General features: G+C 41.4%; 1 protein-coding gene across 3 annotated transcripts in view; it reads right to left on the bottom strand.

The window, feature by feature from the left end:
* MGAM (maltase-glucoamylase) overlaps positions 1-22,607 on the bottom strand; it is a 96,535-nt gene that overhangs the window by 61,370 nt on the left and 12,558 nt on the right. For 2 of the 3 annotated variants that reach the window (XM_042973967.1, XM_042973970.1), the window contains exons 2-8: positions 14,375-14,501; positions 12,681-12,778; positions 5,132-5,252; positions 3,792-3,901; positions 3,087-3,238; positions 2,324-2,495; positions 4-103 (exon numbers count right to left, since the gene is read on the bottom strand). In XM_042973967.1, the coding sequence (XP_042829901.1) occupies positions 4-103; positions 2,324-2,495; positions 3,087-3,238; positions 3,792-3,901; positions 5,132-5,252; positions 12,681-12,778; positions 14,375-14,501 (880 nt within the window). Of the gene's footprint in view, positions 1-3; positions 104-2,323; positions 2,496-3,086; positions 3,239-3,791; positions 3,902-5,131; positions 5,253-12,680; positions 12,779-14,374; positions 14,502-16,627; positions 16,880-22,607 lie in introns of those variants that run through there. The other variant, XM_042973969.1, reaches the window with a different exon arrangement.

Here is a 22,607-nt window from a genome sequence, read left to right as displayed (position 1 = left end):
TACCCATGGCATTGCTATTCATCAGAAACACTCCAAAGGACAATCCGCTAGCATCTTCAAGACACAGGAAGAATGTCTGTGTACCATACAAGTTAGTTCCATCCTGCAGAAAGAAAATGAAAAATAAAAAATTTACCATCTAACAATCTAAACCGCAAATGGCTGGAAATGACCTAAGAAATCAGTGTTAATCATGTGAGTAATTGACAGGGACCTCAAGGTCAAAGAAGAGACAAATCTTTTTTTTTAATTTTTGTTTTTTTAACGTTTATTTATTATTGAGAGACAGAGAGACACAGAGCATGAGCAGAGGACGGGTAGAGACAGGGGGAGACACAGAATCTGAAGTAGTAGGCTCCAGGCTCTGAGCTGTCAGCACAGAGCCTGACGCGGGGCTCGAACTCACAACCACCCAGGCACCCCAACAAATAAATCTTTAAAATATCAAGTTTAGGGGTGCTTGGGTGGCTCAGTGGGTTGAGCATTCAACTTCCACTCAGGTCATGATTTCACAGTCGCGAGTTCGAGTCCCACATTAGGCTCTGTGCTGACATCTCAGAGCCTGGATCCTGCTTCCAATTCTGTGTCTCCCACTCTCTCTGCCCCTCCCCACTCATGCTCTGTTTCTCTCTCACACACAAATAAATAAAGATTAAAATAATAATAATAATAAAATAAAATATCAAGTCTACATTTAGTTGATGTCAGCCAAGTGAATTATAGTTCTTTTATTGAATGAGCCAGCTATGACCATTTACCTAGTAGAAATGTGAAAGCCTGTGATATCTGTTAAAATGTGGGAGAACAAGAATTTGGAAGCTGTAGTTCAAAAGGTCTCTTCTCTCAAAGAAGCTTAACCTAACCACATCTGCAAAAGCTCCATCAAGCCTTAATACGAATCAAACATCTTTCTAACGTACTAGATCGAGCTCTACTCAAGATAGCTGGTCTTCCAGTCTTCAGAACAGTAGACTTGAGAACTTAAGCTGATTTTCTAAGACTTTAGAACAGTACTTCTCAACCTGGGCTGCATCCTAGCCCAGTTAAAATAGAGTTACTGTGGGTGGAGAGTTTGTTAAATGTCTCCAGGTGATTCCAATGTGTAGTCATGCTTGAAATCACTGCTCTAGAAAAGCAGTTCTCAAAACTTGGTGTGCATAGAAATTACATCGGGGGCACCTGGGTGGCTCAGTCAGTTAAGTGTCCAACTTTGGTTCAGGTCATGATCTCGTGGTTTGTGAGTTTGAGCCCTGCATTGGGCTCTGTGCTGACGCTCAGAGCCTGGAGCCTGCTTTGGATTCTATGTCTCTCTCTTTCTCTCTCTCTCTGCCCCTCCCCAGCTTGTGCTCTTTCTCTCTCTCTCAAAAATAAACATTAAAAAAAATTGAAAGAAATTATATATGAATGTTAGTTAAATGCAGTTTTTTGTTTCTTGTTTTTTGTTTTTTAGAGAGAGGTAGAGAGAGTGCACATGCAGGGGGCGGGGGGTGTGGGAAGAGGGAGAGAGGAAGAAAGAGAATCCAAAGCAGGCTCCACACTCAGCACAGAGACCAACACAGGGCTCGATCTCATGACTCTGGGGTCATGACCTGAGCCTAAATCAAGAGTCAGATGCTCAACCAACTGAGCCACCCAGTAACGCCTAAATGCAGATTCTAATTCAATAGATGGAAGAGGGAGCTTAGAGCCCACATTTCTCACATGGTGATGCCCATTTGAGTAGCAAGGATCTGAGGGTCTTCATCAGATAACCATCACCAGTCATTCACAGATGGATGAGCTGCTTTGACTCATCACCTTTTCTGTCCTTCTGATAGGCATGTGGTAGAACAAGGGCATGGGCTTTCCATTAGACGGGCCAGGGATGAGATCCTATTTTTGTTACTTCAAACTTTTTTTTTAAACATTGGGCTATTTCTGAGCCTCAATTTCTCACCTGTTAAATGGAATAAATTCGACGTATGTTTTTAGAGTTCTTTCGGTAAATAGAGATGCTATATAGCAAGAATCACTTAATCAATCATTTCAATGATCTCCTTTATCCAGACTGTTCTAGAGACTCTGTATCTATAAATTCCTTTAATTCCTATCACAACCCTATGAGGGGAGTATATTCCCCCCATTTTATAGATGAGAAACTGAGGACCCGTACAGGTAACTTGCCCGGAACCACAAAACTGGTGAGTGGCAGGCAGTGTCAAAATGCAAACCTCAACAGCCTCACCCCAGAGTCTCACTCAACTATCATCCTACACTGCTAGCAGTGACTGTCAAGGATGAGTCTACGACCTTCAGTGCAGAGGGGGCCATCCTGAGAGCTTACCCCATTGGGGATTGTGTCCCTGGCAAACATGGACCAGGTCTTCCAATTCATGTCATGCCGGTACTGTCGGTGCACCTGTTCTCCCAGACCATACACGTTAGGACTGGGCAGTCGGGTGGAGAACTGCAGGAACTGATCGGCAAACAGGAGGGGTCCAATGCTTGAGTCCAACCTAGACGTCGATGCAAAATGCAGGGACAGGTGGGCAAGTGGAGTGGAAAGGACACGACCTCTTAGAAAAGTGTCCTCTATGTTTTGATGACTCAATATCCCCTATTTAACTGGCCCCATTTGCCCTTCTGTGATTTTTTCCCATAGATGCCAAGAGATCAGGACTTCTTTTTCCCTTAGACACCCTACTGCGTGACCAAAATACTATTCTTACATTATAATAGATGTTCCGTAAATAGTTACTGGTGGACACATGGTCAGATGGATGGAGGAAAGGGGGAAATAAAGAGGAAAAACTGAGCACACAGCAGGAAAAATGGAAAAAAGGACACAGCCCAGTGCCTGGCCTATAATAAGTGCTTAGTAATAACCACAACAACAAGAAAAGAAGGGAGGAGGAGGAGGAAGAGGTGGAGGAGGGGGAGGAGAGAGGAAGGCGGACAAAAGTATACATTTGGAGACAGTCTGTTCACCAACAGTGGGCTTACAACCTTCAGGAATGTGAAATGCATGTACCCTTCTTCCTTAGGCTTGCAAACCTCCCTCCCCCCGTCCTTCCTACTCTGATCCCCAGAAGGTTTTCAAAACTTACAGGACACGATTATTGCTTCTTCTGATCACGTTGATGCTAAATGGCTGTTTGGAGACAACAACCTCATAGGTCAAAGGAGAAGCAGCATTTCCTTTGAAGGGTTGCACATGTTCATGGGGCACTTCGTACCTGTCCTTGCTCTGGTCGGTCAACTGGCCAGAGACATGAAGGAAAAGAAAGTCAAAATGGAAACTTCTCAGTATTTCCAAGATAGAAGCCTCCCTACCAACAGCAGTGCTCCCCAATGTCTATGCTCACAGTACTGAACTCAGGAACTGATCCAAATGGCATTATGTCTGAGGTAGATGTACCCATTATATTACCAAGTCAAATGGTTAACACTTGGGCAGAAGTTAGTCTTTTGGTAGAAATACACATTGTAAGTCTACAGAGAAGGACTATCTCTAGAGTTTGCACAGCTGTGATAATTCTTTCCTTTTTCCCTCCTGAATACATTTCACATGGTCTCAAGGACACATATATGAAAGCCAAGTTTTACCAGTTGACTCTATAAAATATATTCAGGAGGCAGTCACACTGAAGGAAGGCAACAGATGCCTTCAACATATAGGTACTAGGTAAGAATAATGTCAGTAGAGAAAAAAACCTCCATTAGCAGCATTGCCTATTTTGTAGTAACTGTGGTTATCAGGTAGAGAACAAGAACATTTCAAAAAGATGTTTAAAGAATAAAGAAATCACAACCTTAAAGTGGAAACGGTTGGCTGTCTGGTATTCTGCTGTGAGAAGGACACTGTTGACATCATTTCCAAACAGGGATGGAGAAGGCAACCTGTCCAACTGGGCTGTGAATCCTAGTATGTAGAGGGGAAAAGGTTTACATAGCTGTCTGTGTAAACTAGCAAACAATAGCTAATACAAATTAAGCTTTATGTCAAACGGACTGTCGGCCTTTTTTTCTTAAAAGGGAAGAGATAGATTTACACCTGTCATATGCACATATTACCTTGGGCCAGATTGTGAATCTGGGTACTGTCACTTCCCTCTAAAACTCATGCCTCTCTTACAAAATCTGCTTGAAATCTCCCATGCAAAGGCCTAATTCTCTTTCAATCAGTCCATCAGCCATTCTGTGTTAATCATATACCCTTTGCACACTTGGCCTTCGATTTATATATATATACTCTGTTCATTCTCAGTTATTCTCATGTTACATTACAGGTGATCATATACACTGATGCCATGTCCCATGTTCTGTGATAAGGCAGGTGATAATTGAGACCTTATTAGTAAAGGCCATCAGGCCAAGAGCCTTGGAGGGGCAACGTGCCCCTTCCTTTATGCTAACAGCCTCCCCAAAGTAGTCACCCTCTGTTAACCTCCAGAATGTTCATTAGTATCCCTACATTTTAGGGTGGGAGAAAGAAGAGAAGGTGTTTAGTTCATAAATACTGACATTGACATAAAATGTGTATGAAATTGTAATTGTTTCCATATCAGCAAAATCACGTTATATTAGAGTTGTAAGCAGTCTCAGAGGTTACTAAGTTCAAACCCCTCTCTTTAAAAGTTAGAAACTTGGGGGCGCCTGGGTGGCTTAGTCCATTAAGCGTCCGACTCTTGATTTTTGGCTCAGGTCACGATCTCGCAGTTCATGGTTTCAAGCCCTATGTCTGTCTCTGTACTGGCAGTGCGGAGCCTGCTTGGAATTCTCTCTCCCTCTCTCTGCCCCTTCCCACTCGTGCTGTCTCTGTCTCTAAACAAACAAACAAACAAACAAACAAACAAACTTTAAAAGTTAGAAACTTGGGGGCCAAAGAGCTCACAATGTTTGTACAAGGTTACCAAGGGACATAAAGGTAGAGCCAGGAATAGAACACGCCTTCTAACTCCCAAGATTGGATTTTTTTTTCTTGATGCCGAAAGGGATTGTCACCCTTGCCTTAGAGCAGTGCCCACTTTCTGTCACCTGCAGTCGCGTGGCTGTGCAGGGTGATACTCTGCATGCCACTAAGGCTTTCCTTTGCTGCAAACAGAGCCAATGTCCAGAGGATCTGGAGCTCCTGCCTCATTGTCTGGCTTACCTGCATTTGTTTTTACAAGGTCACCCTCCATTTGATAACCATGGCTTTTAGAATAGTAGCACCAGGGCACACTTATGGTCCCCTGTGGTCTCCAGCAGCACCCACGCTGATCACATGTGGCCTAAAATAAGAGATTTGTCAAGTAATTTATAGAACATTATCACTTACAAATAAAATTTCAGCTTGTGGTATCATTAACCTCGCTTTACAATGATATTTAGAGACATTGTGCCATATCTCAGTCAATGCACACCTTGTACTCAAAGACTAATTTTTATGGCCAATGTCCTATCCTGCTAGTGTTATTATATAATGATATAGGGAATGCAATGCAGTCCCATATCTGCCATCACAACAAAACTGATAAATTTATTTAAATATCCTAAACTACAATATAGGTATATCACCAGTAACCCAAAATTACAAATGAAGCTTCATTTATACTGGTTTTGTTTTTTCAGAAAAAGGACCTTGCTTTATTCAGAAGCTTTGAAATCAAATCAGTTTTCTTTGACTTTTAAACACATCTATTGTGTGTGTGTGTGTGTGTGTGTGTGTGTGTGTGTGTGATGTATATGGATGGAAAGATAGATGATAGATAGATAGATAGATAGATAATCTCTCAACGTCCCCAAAGGTAGAAAGTAATTGTTCCTTGAAACCCAAATACAGTCTAATTTTTAGTTAAGAAAAGTGCCTGCCTTATACCACAATTAAAGACAGAATCCAGTGGAGACTAAAATGAATGCAATCCCTTTCTCACTTCAACTAATTTATTTGAGAGAAGCAACCAAGTTAACTATAAACAAGTACAAAGAAACCTCTTCCTCTTGAGTGTGAACTAGACCTAGTGACTTGTAACTAATAGAATAACACAAAAATAATGGGATATTGCTTCTAATATTAGATTACAGAAAGATGATGTCTCCTGTCTTGCTTGCTCTCTTTCCCTTGCTCTACTGGAGCCCTCAGTCTCCAGTAGAGACGTATTGTGGATGGAACCATATGGGAAGGAACTAAGGGAGGTCTCTGGCCAATGGCCTGCTAGGAACTGAGGTTCTCATCCAGCAACACTGGAGGATCTCAATCCTGCCAACAATCACATGAATGAACCTGAAAAGTATTACACCACAGCCCCAGCAGACACCTTGATTGCAGTCTTCTAAAAGACTTTGAGCCAAAAGCACCCAGCTACATCAAAGCCAGATTTGTGACCATAAAAAAAATGTGAGAAAAGATTGTTTTTGTGTTAAGCCATTAAATTTGGGGATAATGTCACAAAGCAATAAATAACTAATACATCCCACTACACAGATTTTACAGATGAAGAACCTCAGACAGACAGAGGTTCACAGAGGTGAACTGACCTGCCAAAGGTTACTTAGTTAGCTATTGAGAAGGCAAGGACCAAAACTTAGTTCTCTGGTATCCGTTGCCTTTTTCCTATACTCCCGGTTGAGTTTCTGTTAAGCACGTTGCCAGGAGAACATGGCCATGCTTTGTAAATGATAAGACAAAAAGCACTTGCTTAGATATATGAACAATTAGATCTAATCACATGCTAATTTTTTAAGTGTATTTATTTACTTTTGAGAGAAAGACAGAGTGTGGGGGAGGGGCAGAGAGAGGGAGACGGAGGGTCCGAAGTGAGCTCTGCGCTGACCACAGAGAGCCCAACTCAGGGCTTGAACCCATGAACCACGAGATCATAACCTTAGCAGAAGTTGGATGCTTAACCAACTGAGCCACCCAGGAGCCCCCATGCTTATTTTTATGTGGATACCAATTTAAGGAAGGGAAAACTGTCTATCTGCAGACAGTATGCTATGGGATCGGGGTCACTGCAAACCCAACTTCCATCAACAGTTTTTTTTGTTTTTTCCTTTCCAAGTCAACTCAGATGAAGCCTCGGTGCATCAGGAAAAGAGAAAGGTGCTGAAAAGGGCGTTAAACAGAATGGTTTTTGCATGCTTCCCAGCACTTAATGTCTTCATTGAACTGGAAAGGGTAAAGATCAAAGAATTGGCTGCAGTAGCCAGAAAAGTGAACAGTCTCTGTTGGCCAACTTGAAAACAGCAGTTCCTGCAGTGGAACCAAGCAGTCACGAGAAGCAGAAAGAGAAGCCTGATGCACATAAATAAGAAAGTAGAAAGGATGTGAAACCTAGGAAAATAGTTGTAAAGAGAAGCTATGAAAACTGATGATGTGAATAGGATTGAAAAACCCTAAAAAGAAGAATTAGATCAAAGACACGAACGTCCTTTAAGTTGGATGTGAGGATTTAAGTTTAAGAGGCACTGACAAAATAATAAAACACGTGTAACTTCCAATACAGAATTAAAAGCTCAGGGGAAAAAATCCTCGATGCAAAAACTAACGAAAGAAAACATGCAGGTGGGGGGTGGGGTAGGGAGCGGGTAGGGAGCAGGACATAGAGAAACAGAACCAATGCAAAACACAAAATGAGACCTTAGGAAAAAATGGGTTAGGTCAAATATGATGTGCTTTAAAAACTTAACTTAAAAGACAAAAACAGATTAAATTTACAGAAATAAATTCAGCGATGACTGCTTAGAAATCAATTCAGCTGAAATGCCACACCTAAAATTTAAGCTCACAAAAGTACATAAAAGAGGCAGAAATAGGTTATGTGAGTAGGATGCTACCCAAAAGCTAGTGTCACTTTAGCAACACCTGACAAATAGGCCTCAAGTAAAATTGCACCATTAGGGAGACAGAGTCACTAAATAATGACAAAAGGCTCCAGGGAGATATGACATCACAAACTTGATATGCGCTGAAGTTTTTTTCACATATTTACAGAACATATGTACAGAAAGGTTTTAAAGACTCTAACGAGGCAAAACTGAAGAAGATAGTACAAAATGGAATATTTTTAAAGAGGCTCCTCAGTAATTAGTGGACAAAGTACACAAAAAAAGGAAAGATGTTTCCACTTAGTTTACTTTTTACATGATGGATATATACAGGCTCCTGCACCAACACAAAGAGAACTGAGGTTGACTCAGAGATGGTGAGAAACCAGATGCTGAGGACTGTTGAAGACCTGATCAAGCTCTGCTCTACCCAAGTCCTCACTGAGGTCTCCCCCAACCTCGATGCTTCTTAAAAATTAAAAGAGTGAACGAATGGAGCGCCCAGGTGCCTCCGTCAGTTGAGCATCTGACTTTGGCTCAGGTCATGATCTCACAGTTTGTGAGTTTGAGCCCCACATCGGGCTCTCTGCCGTCAGCACAGAACTTGCACTTCAGGTCCTCTGCCCCACCCCCCCGCCCCTCCCCTCCCCAAAAATAAATAAACATAAAAAAGTAGTCTTTAAAAAAAAGCAAGAAAAGAAACAAAGAAGGAGATATTTTACACCTAAATGAGACATGAAAGAAAAAGGAAAACTAGGGCCCAGCTGTATCCATAAACACAAATGCAAAAGCCTAAAAGAAAAAGGACACACAGCATTAAAAACAGAACTTAGCAATATATTAAGTAATGACCAAGTAGTGTTCCTTCTAGAAATACACAGATCTTTTGATATTAGAAAATCCACTTTTGTAATTCACCACAATAACTTATTAAAGAAAGTACACCTTATAGTCATTTACATTCACCAGCTCTTCATGATAAAATTCTTAGCAAACTGGAGTAAAAAGTAACTTCCTCAGTTGGATAATGGGTATCTATCAAAAAACTACAATAAGCATGTTACTAAATGGGAAAATGTCAAAAACATTCCCTTTAAAAAAAAATATTAGGTGACTTCTAGAATTAAAAGTATATTGAAGGTCTCAACAACACAATAGGCCAAGAAAAAAAAGATACTTTGTAAGATGGAAAAGAAGAAAGCCAAGGGGCACCTGGGTGGCTCAGTCAGTTAAGCTCCCAACTTTGGCTCAGGTCATGATCTCATGGTTCATGGGTTCGAGCCCTACCTTGGGCTCTGTGCTGACAGCTCAGAGTCTGGCCTGCTTCAGATTCTGTGTCTCCCTCTCTCTCTCTTTCCCCATCCCCTGCTCATGCTCTGTCTCTGTCTCTCTCTCTCTCTCAAAAATAAACATAAAAGAATTAAAAAAAAAAAGAATAAAGCTAAATTATCATGATTTCCAGACATAATACTGACTAGGTAGTATTTTTTTTCCTCTGAGACTCACGGATGGGTCTCCTGGAGCTCATTCTCTCCCAAAATGTCTCCCAAGAGTACTCCATGTGGTTTCACAAATAGATGCATAGGATTCCCTCTCGTTATTGGGAGTGAGAAACAAGGGGGTCTACAACAAAGAATCATCTGAAGGGAAATCTACTATTAGTTCTTTATAAGTAACTCTGGGGGAGAGAAAGAGATAGGAGCGATAAAATGGTACAGCAATGGCCTCAACACTGGAAACTTCTGCTAGTCTGGTGTCATATTCATAATTTCATAATTTCTTTCCTCCATACAGCCATATACTTCCCTTTAATTTGTACATTATACAAATACATCATTATCCATAGACTCGGCCTGTCAACAACAGTGCAGAGCAGCATATCGTCACGAGGATACTTAAAACATCCAACAAAATACCAAAGATATACCTCCTATGAAAAAACAGACCATTGAAAATACTCCCAGAGCATTTTTCTCCAGCTGAGCTAAAGAGGAGTGGGCCAAGGAATGAATGCCAAGGTCATGGATTAATTTGGTTGAGCACAATATATAGAAAAAAGCAAAGTCCATTTTATTGAGCTATGATCTTGATACCCCAGAATTTGTTAAAAGTTTTTTTAATAAAACACCAAAGAAACATTCCTGAGGCAGTAATGACGTCCAAAGTTCAAGAACCAATGACAAGCTGGGGTGTTGTAGGAGAGGGAATGGACTTAGGAGGCCTTCGTCTTCTAGTGGGCTTCCGAGCAATGAGGCTCCTAGCACAGTGTAACGGGGTCGAGTGAATGGGTGTGGGTCAACTTTCTGCGAACCTAGTGTGCCAAACATCCTGCTTAGGTGCAGCCTATCTAGCTCACAACTTCCCATTCCTATGAACAAAGCAGCACATTCATGGTCCTCTCTCATCAAGCTCTACTCTACCTTCCAGTCTCAGGCATTATCTTCTCCCTGGCACCCACCCCGTATCTCGGCCATACTGGACCATTTGATACGCCACGTGTGTGCCCCACAATTTCCTCTTCCGTTACTTTGTTTACATGCCTCTTCTATCTCGAATTCACTTTGCCTTCCTCCCACATGTGTCAAAATCTTACTCATCTTTAATTCCATATTGTCACCTTCTCCTTTATAATAATCTCTTCTATTCCGTGGTCCTCATCATATTTCTTTTGTATCTTATGATCTGTTGTTTTATATTCCAGTTATTTATTTATGCAGCTTCTCTCTTCAAAACGAATGTATGAAAAGAAAAATATTTAGTTTAATTGAACCTATCACCCAAATGCTGAACTTTATGACACGTGGCCCTCTACCAGAGTGCTCTGGTTCTTCTTTATCCCTGATATCTTCTTTTTCCTTTATTCCTGCATTTTACATTTTTTTCTTTGTTTCTCATGACATGATTCCATTCAGCCTGAAGTGGTTCGTGGCTCCCCGCTGCTGTGTATCACGTCAAAACTCAACTTCCTCTATCTGAGTTCCAAGGTCTTCTAAAATTTAAATCAGCCTTTTCTGTTCAGCTTCATTTCTTCCTACTCCCAGCAGGCAACTCTCTTCTCTAATCCAAGAGAAGGTCAAGGTCATTTCAGCCAGGGCAAGATGCCAGATGAAGGGGACTGAACACTATGATAGTCTTGTTAAGGGAGGTTGGCCTAACTGGAATTATTTCCTACCTTAGCAGGCTTGCTGTCCAGGCTGCTGCCCTTCAGTGCTGTGACAGCTGGTCAGAACATTGCATTGTCCTGTCCAGGGGATGTCCTGATCCTGAGCTATCTACCAGATTGGATCTCTCTCTTGCCTTCAACACAGCATCTGGACTTCCTGACTAGTTTTACCCCATCACTCCGCTCCAATCTTAGACATCTTCTCTAGGCCAAGCTACTTATCCGGCTCTGGTTCCCTTCTCTGCCTTAACTTCCCCTCCCCTCAACCCCAGTCCATCACATCTCATGGCTGATCTCGTCGGTTTCTATGCTGTGTTGCTTCTCACTGACTCAGCATCTACGCCCAGTCAGTCAGTCAACACCAAAGGCTCAAGTTGTAACAATTCCCACTTTCCATAGTTCCCATGTACGTGACTTTGCCATGTTATAGGCTGAATTATGTTGCCAAAAAAGACACGTTGGAGTCCTGATCCTTACTACTTCATCTTGTGACCTTATTTGGAAATAGGATTGTTGCGGATGTAATTAGTTAAGGTGAGATCATATTGGAGTAGATTAAGCTCTTAATCCAATATGCCAAGTATTTTTGAAATGGGAAATTTGAGCACAGACACGCACACAGGGAGAAGCCATGTGAAGACAGAGACAGAATTGGAGTGATGTAGCTACAAGCCAAAGAATGCTAAGGATTGACCACCACCGCCAGAGGCTAGGAGAGAGGCACGGACAGCTTCTTCCTGAGAGCCCTCAAAAGGAACCAACCTTGCCAGCATCTTGACTTGGGACTTCTAGCCTCCAGAAGTGTGAGAGAAAAAAAATAGAAAAGAAAAATGTCTTTTGGTACTAGGACCTTCAGATAAACCAAAACAGCCATTCTCAAGAGCATCACAGATTAGCCCAGTATACAAACAACAGGATGGCTGGACAGACACACGTGAGAGTGCCACATGCCCAGGCATCAGGCATCACATGCAGCGGGCATCCTATCTGTGCCCGATACAAATGTGCCATTTGACATCAGTGGACTTCACTCAGATGGCTGCATTTGGCTGTCATTCATTCTCAATGTGAAAAGCGACTGACGCAGTGCATACAATGAATTTTATAATCATAATATTCAACAGGACTTCAGCAGATGATCAAGAAATACTGCCCCAAGGTAGATACTGAGATGCCAGCACTATCTTACCCTGGTATTTGTTTTCATCCATCCCAAACATGGCTCTTAAAACTTGGTCCTTATTTTAAATAATGTTTTACGCATGTGTATGACTTTTTATTGTAGATCCTAGATAACCTTTCGGAATCATGACAGGAGAAAGAGAGACAGAGGAAAGGCGAGAAACAGAGGCAGTAAGAGAGAGAGAGAGAACCAGTGACCAAGCAGTGCTGCCCAGAAAAAAGACAAATCGATTTTTAGTATAAATAAGTCCCAAATGTTGCATGGGACATCCTTATACTAAAAATGCATTCATGGTTTATCTGAAATTCATATTTAACTTAATCTGTCAACACAAAGGAATCTTCTAGCTCTTCTTCTCCCAAAGCTGTACGGCCATACAAGCATGGATACAGGATTCGTTTGCCTGAGGCACCAGTAGCTACAATGTAAGCAATTCTCTGGGAGCGACACACAGATAACGAACAAACAAAACAACAAAAATAAACAACAGCAGAAACTACCCACTGGCATAAACTCTTAAGTGCAAACAAGATCTATAATTCAAACCTTTGTTGGTGGCTGGTCAGGGATGCAGTTTATCCGTTCCACTTCATTGACCACTGGGCACTCAGCAGAACCCGGGGTGGTACTCGTTGTCTCAGGATCTGGGATATCCCACAAACAAATATAAAATGCCCATCAGACAGAACTAATATCACAGGCATTCGGTATCGTCACAGTTCTCAACGCCTCCAATGGTATGAACTCCGCTGATTGGGCTTCACGCTGATGTCCTTGAAATGTACACTTTCACTTTAGAAAGCTTCATTTTGTTCTAGCCGACTGTATTTACTAAGAACCAAATCCACCTTCTGCAGTCTGGGGGTCAGGAGACTATAGCTTGTGGGCCAAATCAGGTCACAGCCTGATTTTTAAATAAAGTATTGCTGGAACACAGCCACACCCATTTTTTTAATGTATCATCTCTATCTGCTTTTGTGCTACCATGGCAAAATTAAGTAGTTTTGGCAGAGACCGTATGGCCTGAAAAATCTAAAGTATTAAGTATCTGCCCCTGAACAGAAACATCTGCAGACTGCTCTGGTCCTTTATTTTCACCCCCAGCGGCTGGTTCACAATAGGTTTGCACACAGGACATGTCCAGTGTATGTGGTTGTCTTGAATGTCACTGCCCTAATCATCATAACCTCAATTCTGGTGGTTCAGTCAATGGACGTTCATTCCCTCAACATAGAATACTTCTGAGTGGTGACATACTTATGTAAATATAAAAGCCTCCTATGACAAAAAATGTAAAGGGAGGCCACCAGTCTAAAAACTGGCAGTTAGGATCTGCCCAAGTGCCTTGATTCAGATTTAAAACTCAGTCAAATAAAAAAAGACACATTTATTGCATTCTAAAATAAGGAAGTCAGATTTATGTAGGTCACTACAATGTTAATAAGGACATTAAGACAAAACAGTGAGGCTTTCCATTAGCTTTCATTTCTTTTCCAATTCAAAAGTGGTGGATTAAGAGAACTCCATATTTGTGCCAGTTTCTGCATAAGGATTTTGGTTCCATCTTCGAGATCATAGGATCTTAAGAGTTGAGCAACCTTTGAGATCATTTGCTCTAACTCCCCACAAAAGTAGAAATTGTCAGGGCTGGGATGGAGGTAGGAGGGGCAGAGAAGTCTTCTAGCCACAGACTAACCTTTCATCACTTGGTTCATAGAAGCTGTTCCTAGATGAACCACTCAGCACACTCCAGCCCCTCTTTCAGAGTAAGACAGCTCAATAAACTTTTAATTAAATAACTCTGGTAGTTGTTATTTTTTAAAGAACAGAACTTTGGCCTAAAATATTTTAATTGATTATATACTTACCCGATTGCCTTGCACATAAGGGGTAATTAGTTAATAAGGGTTAATTAATATTGTTAACAAAGTTAGAATTATTCAATGCAATTCAGTAAATTTATTTCAAGAGTCAGCTGTGGAATCCTGCACTGCGTTAACTGGGAAATAAAAGTATCACCTTAGGCCTACAGAGAATACCTAAGTGGCTGCCACAGTTTCAGTCAGGGACTCACTGAGGCACATATCACATCCCCCTACCCCTACACACACACAAACTCACACACTCACACATACTCACACCAGTGTATAGGAGAGCATCACTTCCCTGCCATTTATGAGGTTACTGCTCTGACAACGGCAACGAATGCACGGAGGGAGAACACCAGAGTTCCTTGTTACCTTTAGATTCTGAAGAATCCATGGCTGAAAGCACAAACAGAGGAATAGTGATGATAAACACCACAAGCAGAAGAACACTGAGCATAAGCTCCAAACTCGTGAAATATTTCAACTTCTTTCTTGCCATCTACAAAAATAAGGAGAGGGGGGAATTTAAGATTTGAGTTTTATTTAATTTACACCTGGTAATTTTTTAATGGCAAAGCTCAAATCTAAATCTAACATAAATAATATGAGTAACTCACAAACCCTTATGGATGTACCCATCACCTGGATTAAAAATGACCAATTCAGGGGCTCCTGGGTGGCTCAGTTGGTTAAGTGTCTGACTTCGGCTCAGGTCATGATCTCCCAGTTCATGGAGTTTAAGCCCCGCATCAGGCTCTGTGCTGACAGCTCTGAGCCTGGAACCTGCTTCGGATTCTGTGTCTCCCTCTCTCTCTCTGCCCCTCCCCCACTCATGCTCTGTCTCTCTCTGTCTCAAAAATAAATAAATGTTAAAAAAAATGATCAAATCATGGCCAATCTCATTTTGTCTTTTATTTCCAGTTACTTCTCTCCCTAACTTAGGATTATTTTGAAGCAAATCTTAGATGGCTTTTAATCTGAAAATATCTAAGTATTGGGGCACCTGGCTGGCTCAGTTGGTGGCACGTGAGACTCTTGATCTCGGAGTTGTGAGTTTGAGCCCCATGATGGGTGTAGAGATTACTTAAAATTTTTTTCTTTAATATTTAAGCATTACAAATAAATTTCATGAAAGCCAAATAACTTACTGTTGTTATACCAAAAATATTTTAAAAATAATTCCTTAATCAGCAAATATCTAGTCAATGTTGAAATTTCCTTCCTTGTGTGATATTTTATAATTTGTTCTACTTTCATCAGGATGCAAGCAAGATTTATATATTGTAATTGGTTTGTGTCTGTTAAACGTTTTTTAATCAACAGGTTTGTTCTGTTGATTTCCCCACAATCTGGATTTTATAGATTGCATCCATAAACTAACAGTTTCTCTACTCTTATATTTCCTGTAAATTAATGATCAGATTTAGAGTTTTGACCAGATACAGGTTTGATTTTCTGGCAAGAATGGCTCACAGCAGGAGACACATAAAATCTAGCAGATTCTCCTTTTGTCATATTAATAGCCATTGGCGAGCATTTCTTAGATCCATTATTCGATTAGTTGTGACAGCGATACTATAATTCTACCATTCTTTATGTACTGGATAAAATATTACTGTAGAGAGAAATTTCCCCTCATCTATTACTTGGATCATAAAGGTTCAGTGCATATAGGAGAGGTAGTATCAACATTTGACTCTATTTCCTGGCTTTCAGAAGGAGTTGTTGCCCTAGCAACCTCCAAAGAGGACCAGTGAGAATATTTGTCCAATATTTTTATGAACTCATGGTTTGAAACACATCTATACTAACACATTGATATTATTATCATTAATGCTCATTTTGCCTCATCTTTACCCAGTGGGAGTCTCTTCAAGTTGGTTGCTGGTAGTCTTTAATAGTTTCCTTGTCTCTGTTATGACTGATGACCTAGGCTCATTTTGCACATTTCCTGCCCCCAATCTCAAATCAAATGTCTCTGAAGAGGCTTTGTTCTTTTCAGTGGGAACAATATTTAGAAACCACAGTTTGGATGAGAGCTGTTGAATTCTACAACTGAATATAACTGATGGGTCATCCTGACCAGGTGGCTATCTCTGAATTCCCAGGGAGAATGGTCAATTTCAAACAAATACAGAAAGAACACATTTACCTATGCCTAAAGTTGTTATAAATCCTCACTAGGGATTAAAATATTTTGCCCAGCAGTTTAAAGCAGATGTTCAGCATTTGGAATCTCTGGGGTTAAGGCCTAGATACCTCATTTAAAAAAAAAAAAACAAAAAAACAACTCCACAGATAATTCTGATATGCAAGTATGTTTCAGAAACAGTGACCTTATTATAGGCTCATAAACTGTAATAAACACATTTTATTAGGCAAACTCTATTAAGAAATGGTGTCCATGAAGTTAAAAACTAGAAGTGGAGCCAATAGCTACTCAAGCCCCTTCGTTTTATGCATAAATAAACTAAGGCACAGTAAGCAAAGCGCCTTGTTCAGAGTCACATGGTCAAGGACTACAACCAAATTTTCCAAACAGCTGAATGTAGTTCTCTGTGGCTACTGTACCTATCCTGGCAGCTCTTGGTGGGTCCCTCATGAATAGAATATTCTTGAGCTTACCACAACCTCGATCTTCAAAACTCACTTCAACCTGTTCCTGTCCCCTTCTTCCAATCCACTCTTGATCTCCATCAGATTCGACTCAAGGTACTGCCTTCCAGACCGTAAAGGACTTGATACCTATCAACTGATGGCCACTGTAAGCTGTCTTGGAACTGAGTGTCCTTCTCCTCAATACATCTAACTTCCAGAACTTCCTACCAGAGAACTTCCCGCCCAGATGGTACCCTCCCTCTGTGGAGTCTGAGGCAGCAGCTTGTGACCTACCTACAAACTACATGCTGGAGACAACCATGAAGCTGGTCTTGTTGGGGCACTAATTATGGACAGTATGTTAAGTCAGAATTTGTGTCTTAAAGATTCATAGAATTCAAACTCTAAATCCTTCATCTTCAGAGGTCGAGCATAAAGTAGGCTTTGAAATATCCTCTCACTAATAAGGGAGGACTAGGCAAAGTCATCCTCACTCATTCAACCTTGTCATACCAGGGGAAGATGAAGGGAGACCTGTGCCCTGAGAGCAGCTGAACTGCTCTCGGGATGGATACTGACGCCATCGGTCCAGATATGGAGCCCAGCAACATGGCAAATGTCCTAATAAAAAATAAAATACCACCTACCCTATGACCCAGCAGTAGCACTGCTAAGAATTTACCCAAGGGATACAGGAGTACTGATGCATAGGGGCACTTGTACCCCAATGTTTAGAGCAGCACTCTCAACAATAGCCAAATTATGGAAAGAGCCTAAATGTCCATCAACTGATGAATGGATAAAGAAATTGTGGTTTATATACACAATGGAGTACTATGTGGCAATGGGAAAGAACGAAATATGGCCCTTTGTAGCAACGTGGATGGAACTGGAGAGTGTGATGCTAAGTGAAATAAGCCATACAGAGAAAGACAGATACCATATGTGTTCACTCTTATGTGGATCCTGAGAAACTTAACAGGAACCCATGGGGGAGGGGAAGGAAAAAAAAAAAGAGAGAGGTTAGACTGGGAGAGAGCCAAAGCATAAGAGACTCTTAAAAAATGAGAAAAAACTGAGGGTTGATGGGGGGTGGGAGGGAGGGGAGGCTGGGTGATGGGTATTGAAGAGGGCATCTTTTGGGATGAGCACTGGGTGTTGTATGGAAACCAATTTGACAATAAATTTCATATATTTAAAAAATAATAATAAAAATAAATAAAAAATAAAATACCACATTCTTAAGAGTATGTTGACAAAGAAACAGGAACTAAAGGAAGGAAGAACTTGCAGTTGTTAAAGCAGGAACCACCATGACTGGCACTGTCACTGGGTCTCTGAGCAGGTTCCCTTAGACCAGAAACGCACAGACCACGTTTAAGGTTTTTTCCTGACATGGAGCTAAACACCATGTGCATGTTCAGATGAGGATTATGCCTTGCAGGCAGTCCTTCCTAGAAATTTCCCTCGGTGCCTCCATTGTGGGACTTTGTCCCTTGTGAAGGACAATTTTCATTCTGGCTTGAGCTGTGGCATCAGTAGCAAGGAACATAACTCCCCGGTCACCCACTCCACGTTCTTCCCAGGGTTACCCCAGATGCCACTGCATTTACCACCTCCTTCTTCTGACCCGCTACTACTATTCTCTTGTTATTCTCTCTTGAACACTAACTAAGTCGTATCTTTTGGCCACTTGTGTAAAATTCCAATGGCATTTTATTAGATAATGTTTGCTGTCTTTGAAAGGGAAAGCTTGACATTTCATGCCATTAGCTGAGCTAAGTTTTGAGAACCACAGCAATATCCTATCTGTTGACCTAAGACAGCAACATCCTACTCAGGATGTTGCATTCTATATTTGCAACAATACTGACACATGAGAATGACCAGGCTAATTTTCTATTTTACCAGTGAAAGAAGGACTGGGGGTCTATGTGTTTATATGACACCCTCCCAAGGCTCAGGACAAGTCCACGGCACAATTAGGGATCCTGACTTCCACCTTAAGGATTGTCTTTATGACCTCACTGCCTCTCAGGTAAAGGGCACACTCTGTCTTTCACATTTTGGGTGAGAATGTACATCTATAGACACAGATACAGCACTGCTTCAAAAGCATGAGAAACTCTGTAGAGCCATACTATAATGCAGAAATGTGTCACTCAACAGACAGTGCAGCTGATGAGTTACAATCAATACATCACGCAGAATGGAAAAAGAAATTTCCCTGTAAGGTCCCACATAGAAGCAGGGAACGAATCCATTGTCACATTGGATGGTATGATGGAATAATTTCTAAAATGAGTTTCATTGATCTAACTAGTTTCTTGTATCCCCTTAAGTTATAGGAATGAATTGCTCCACGTGCAAGGCCAGCGGTTTTGAGGCTTCATGAGTTTGTAATGGCTGCCGTTACCTACAAGATGAAATGGTATCATCTGTAGTCTAAATCTTTTTTTTAGGTTTATGTATTTATTTTGAGAGAGAGAGAGAGAGAGTAAGTAGGAGAGGGGCAGAGAGGGAGGGAAAGAGAGAGCATCCCAAGCACTGACAGTGCCTGAACCCCAAAATCATGAGATCCTGACCTGAACCAAAGTCGGATGCTTAACTGACTGAGCCCCCCAGGCGCCCCTATAGTCTAACTCTTAATAATCACTCTAGCTAAGGTTTTGGGGCTTCTGTATTCCAGGTATTTTCCAAACATTACTAGTCATCTTTGTAATCCTGATATACAGGTATTATTCATCTCTATTTTATGAGCAATGAAACAGAGGTCAGAAAGGTATAAAACTTATCAGCAGTGATAAACAGTAGAGCTGAAATTCACTCTAAGTCTATACTCCAAAGGCATGCTTCTCTTCATGACTACAGCAAAACCCACACCCTCCCCCAACCCTATCTTCTACACTTACAAGAATCGTGTTTCTTCAGTTCAAACAACATCTCCTCTGGGACTTAAAATTAACCCTCCCTCCCTCTCTTGCTCCCAAGCAATCTATCTGTATCTATACTCATAACTCTGAGGACAATCTGTCTTCCTCTCCTAAGTTTTAAGCTGCTAGAGGCCAGTGAGTGAGAATATCTCACCCCTCCCTGAGTTATCCGTCTCAGCCTGACAGTCAGAGATACTGACTCCCTGGTTCTGTTGACAGGTTGGGGGGAAGGGGCACTGGTAGAGAGTCCAGGACTGGGCCATTCTCCTGTTGAGAGTTGCCTCTTTTGGGAATCCAGAGCCCTTTCAGTTACCTAATGATGCCACCATCATTTTCTCTGTGCTCTATGATGGGGAAAATGTTGGGAAGAATTCCACAGTGCCTCATGGGATGCCCCTGGCAGGTGCTCTAAATGAGTATTTGCTGATTCAGGAGCAAGACTGAGTGCAAACAACACTATAAGATGCTCTATATCACAGGTGCACTTCAGGGACCTCATTCCTCTTTCCTGAGGGATAAGGGAGGGACAAAATGAGAAACCATGCGCCTTCATCCCAGGAATCTTGCCAGTAACCGCAGGAATCCAAATGAAAAAAAGAAAAAGAAAGAAATGGATATAAAAAATAATATAAATTGGAATGCAGTTATTTATTTTACAAAAGGATCCAAGTCAAGGTTTCTTTTAATCAACCATTTTTGAAGTATTAAAGAGAGGTAATCAATATCTCTAGGGAGGTTTTTTTCAGAATATACAGCCATTCCCTCTCCATATGAACTTTGTAACTATTTTTCATATGAATAACAGCCTTCATATGAGTTGTAAACATAAAAAAGAAATAGCTGGAAACCGTCTCTTTATAAGGAAAACATACATTAGTAAATCCACTTTCTGGAAGATAATGCTCTTCACAGCCCGTTTATTAAGTCCAACCATAGCTGAACACTGGTTATACCCCTCTGCTGCTCTATCCTCCCTACTCTTAGCTCAGGGCCCAGTTATCTCTCTGTGCAGAACTGCCTCCAACTCTACAGACCCCTTTCCTCAGGCTGATTATGAGCTGAGATAGTCTCTGCTCTGCTATACCCAGCACAACGGTCATGTCTGCTTTTCTTTTTCCATTTTGTTACAGACTCATTTCATTTGGTACATCTTTATAAGAATATCAGTGGAAGTTTGGAAAGGAAAACAGGTAAAGTCATATGATCCGTCTACCATCTTAAACCTTTCTGGGTAGGTTTTAAAAGTTCCCCAAATGAGTTTGATATTCAGTTCCCTCCACTACTGTTTTAAAATCACGTTGGGAATTTTGAGTTGATCAGTGTATTTAATAATATCATATGACACTATCTTATAGGGTGGGAGGAGGAATGGCAGGTATAAATTGAGGACGGTGAAAAATGGGACAAATATTAAGTTGGAGACTGTAAAAACAAAAAACCAAATAACACATTTGGAGGGAGTCTTAGGGGATGGATGGTCCCTTGTGAAATTATCAACCCCATCAAAACACCCCGAGTATGTCAATGTACCCTCTCTACCCCCAGCTCATTTGTGGTCAAGCACGTAAGTTTTCTGAAGGTGTTCTTCCCAAAGGTGTGTCTACTTCCTTAGACACACCCTTTTCTTCTCCTTTTCTTCCTCAAAGTGTGAGCTCCCAGGGCATAAAAATTATGCCTGCTTCTTCCTCTTTATTTCCTTAAGTATCTACTGGTAGAATCTGCATAATCAATACTTATTGATCAACAATATTTTACTCTCTGGTTGATTACTCTGCTAAATATTTCATTAGTATTTTCCTTCATCTTATCCCCAAGTTCTCCTTCTCAGAACAAAGAACATGCAAAATAGGGCATGAGAATACTGGAGCTTGACTTCCTGCCCTACCATTTCTTGCTGTCATAGTCAAAAGAATTTCCCTAATAGTCCTGAGTCTTGGTTTTCTTTGAAAATTTTTTTGATGCTAATTTATTTTCGAAGGAGAGAGAGACAGAGTGCGAGTAGGGGAGGGAATCCGAAGCTGGCTCCAGGCTCTGAGCTGTCAGCACAGAATCCAATGTGGGGCTCAAACCCACAAACCGTGAGATCATGACCTGAGCTGAAGTCGGACGCTTAAGTGACCGAGCCACCCAGGTGCCCCTTGAGTCTTGGTTTTCTTATCTGTAAAAAGTGAAACTAACAATACCTATTGTAATTATTACCTATCATCATTTTCTTATTGTGAAAATCAAATAAACACTTCACATTTAAAAACATTACATGTCATTATGTGATTATTTGCCTTAGAGAAGATAGTGGGTGCTGGGTAAGAAGCAGGATGTTCCTAAGACATACGTTCACCCCATTTTCAGTGTGGCAGCGCATCTCACTCGGTGTTTCACGAAATGGCAGATGTGTGTTCCTGGCTCCTGTCTTTATGAACCCTTTCTGATCTACCCTCCTAGCTGCTAAGCGCTTTAGAGCCTCACGTGTTGGGTGAGTCATGCACTACCTGAGACACAGGTGCACGAAGTCAGGAGGAAACAATGGGAGGCAAAGTGTCAGGCTTGTCCGTTCAAGACCCACTTTCTGTACCCACATCCACAGCTCCTCTCCCATGCTGTCTTGTAAATCATGCTAGCTTCACTCAAAAAGCACAGCCCAGTTCTTCTTCCCTCAGGCCTCAATCTAACTCTCCCAGCTCGGGAATCTGAAACTTACTGTTTCATTCTGCCTTGTAGCCTCGTTCTCTACCCAATCAGTGTGTCCCCATGCAAGCTCCACATTCTCCACGGTCCTTCACCCAAGGGTTAAATGACAAGAGGATTCGCTTCCTATACACTGATGAGAAATTGCTCTTTATTGGGGCGACTGGGTGGCTTGGTCGGTTAAGCGTCCGACTTCAGCTCAGGTCATGATTTCATGGTTTGCAAGTTTGGGTCCCGAGTCAGGCTCTGTACTGACAGCACGGAGCCTGGAGCCTACTTTGGATTCTGTGTTTCCCTCTCTCTCTACCCCTCCCTCACTCAATGTCTGTCTCTCTATCTCTCTCTCTCTCTCTCTCTCAAAACAAAAATAAACATTAAAAAAAATAAAA

This window comes from Panthera tigris, chromosome A2 (genome assembly GCF_018350195.1).
Source record: "Panthera tigris isolate Pti1 chromosome A2, P.tigris_Pti1_mat1.1, whole genome shotgun sequence".
In the NCBI taxonomy this organism is placed as follows: domain Eukaryota; kingdom Metazoa; phylum Chordata; class Mammalia; order Carnivora; family Felidae; genus Panthera; species Panthera tigris.
This window is presented reverse-complemented; position numbering and strand designations above follow the sequence as displayed.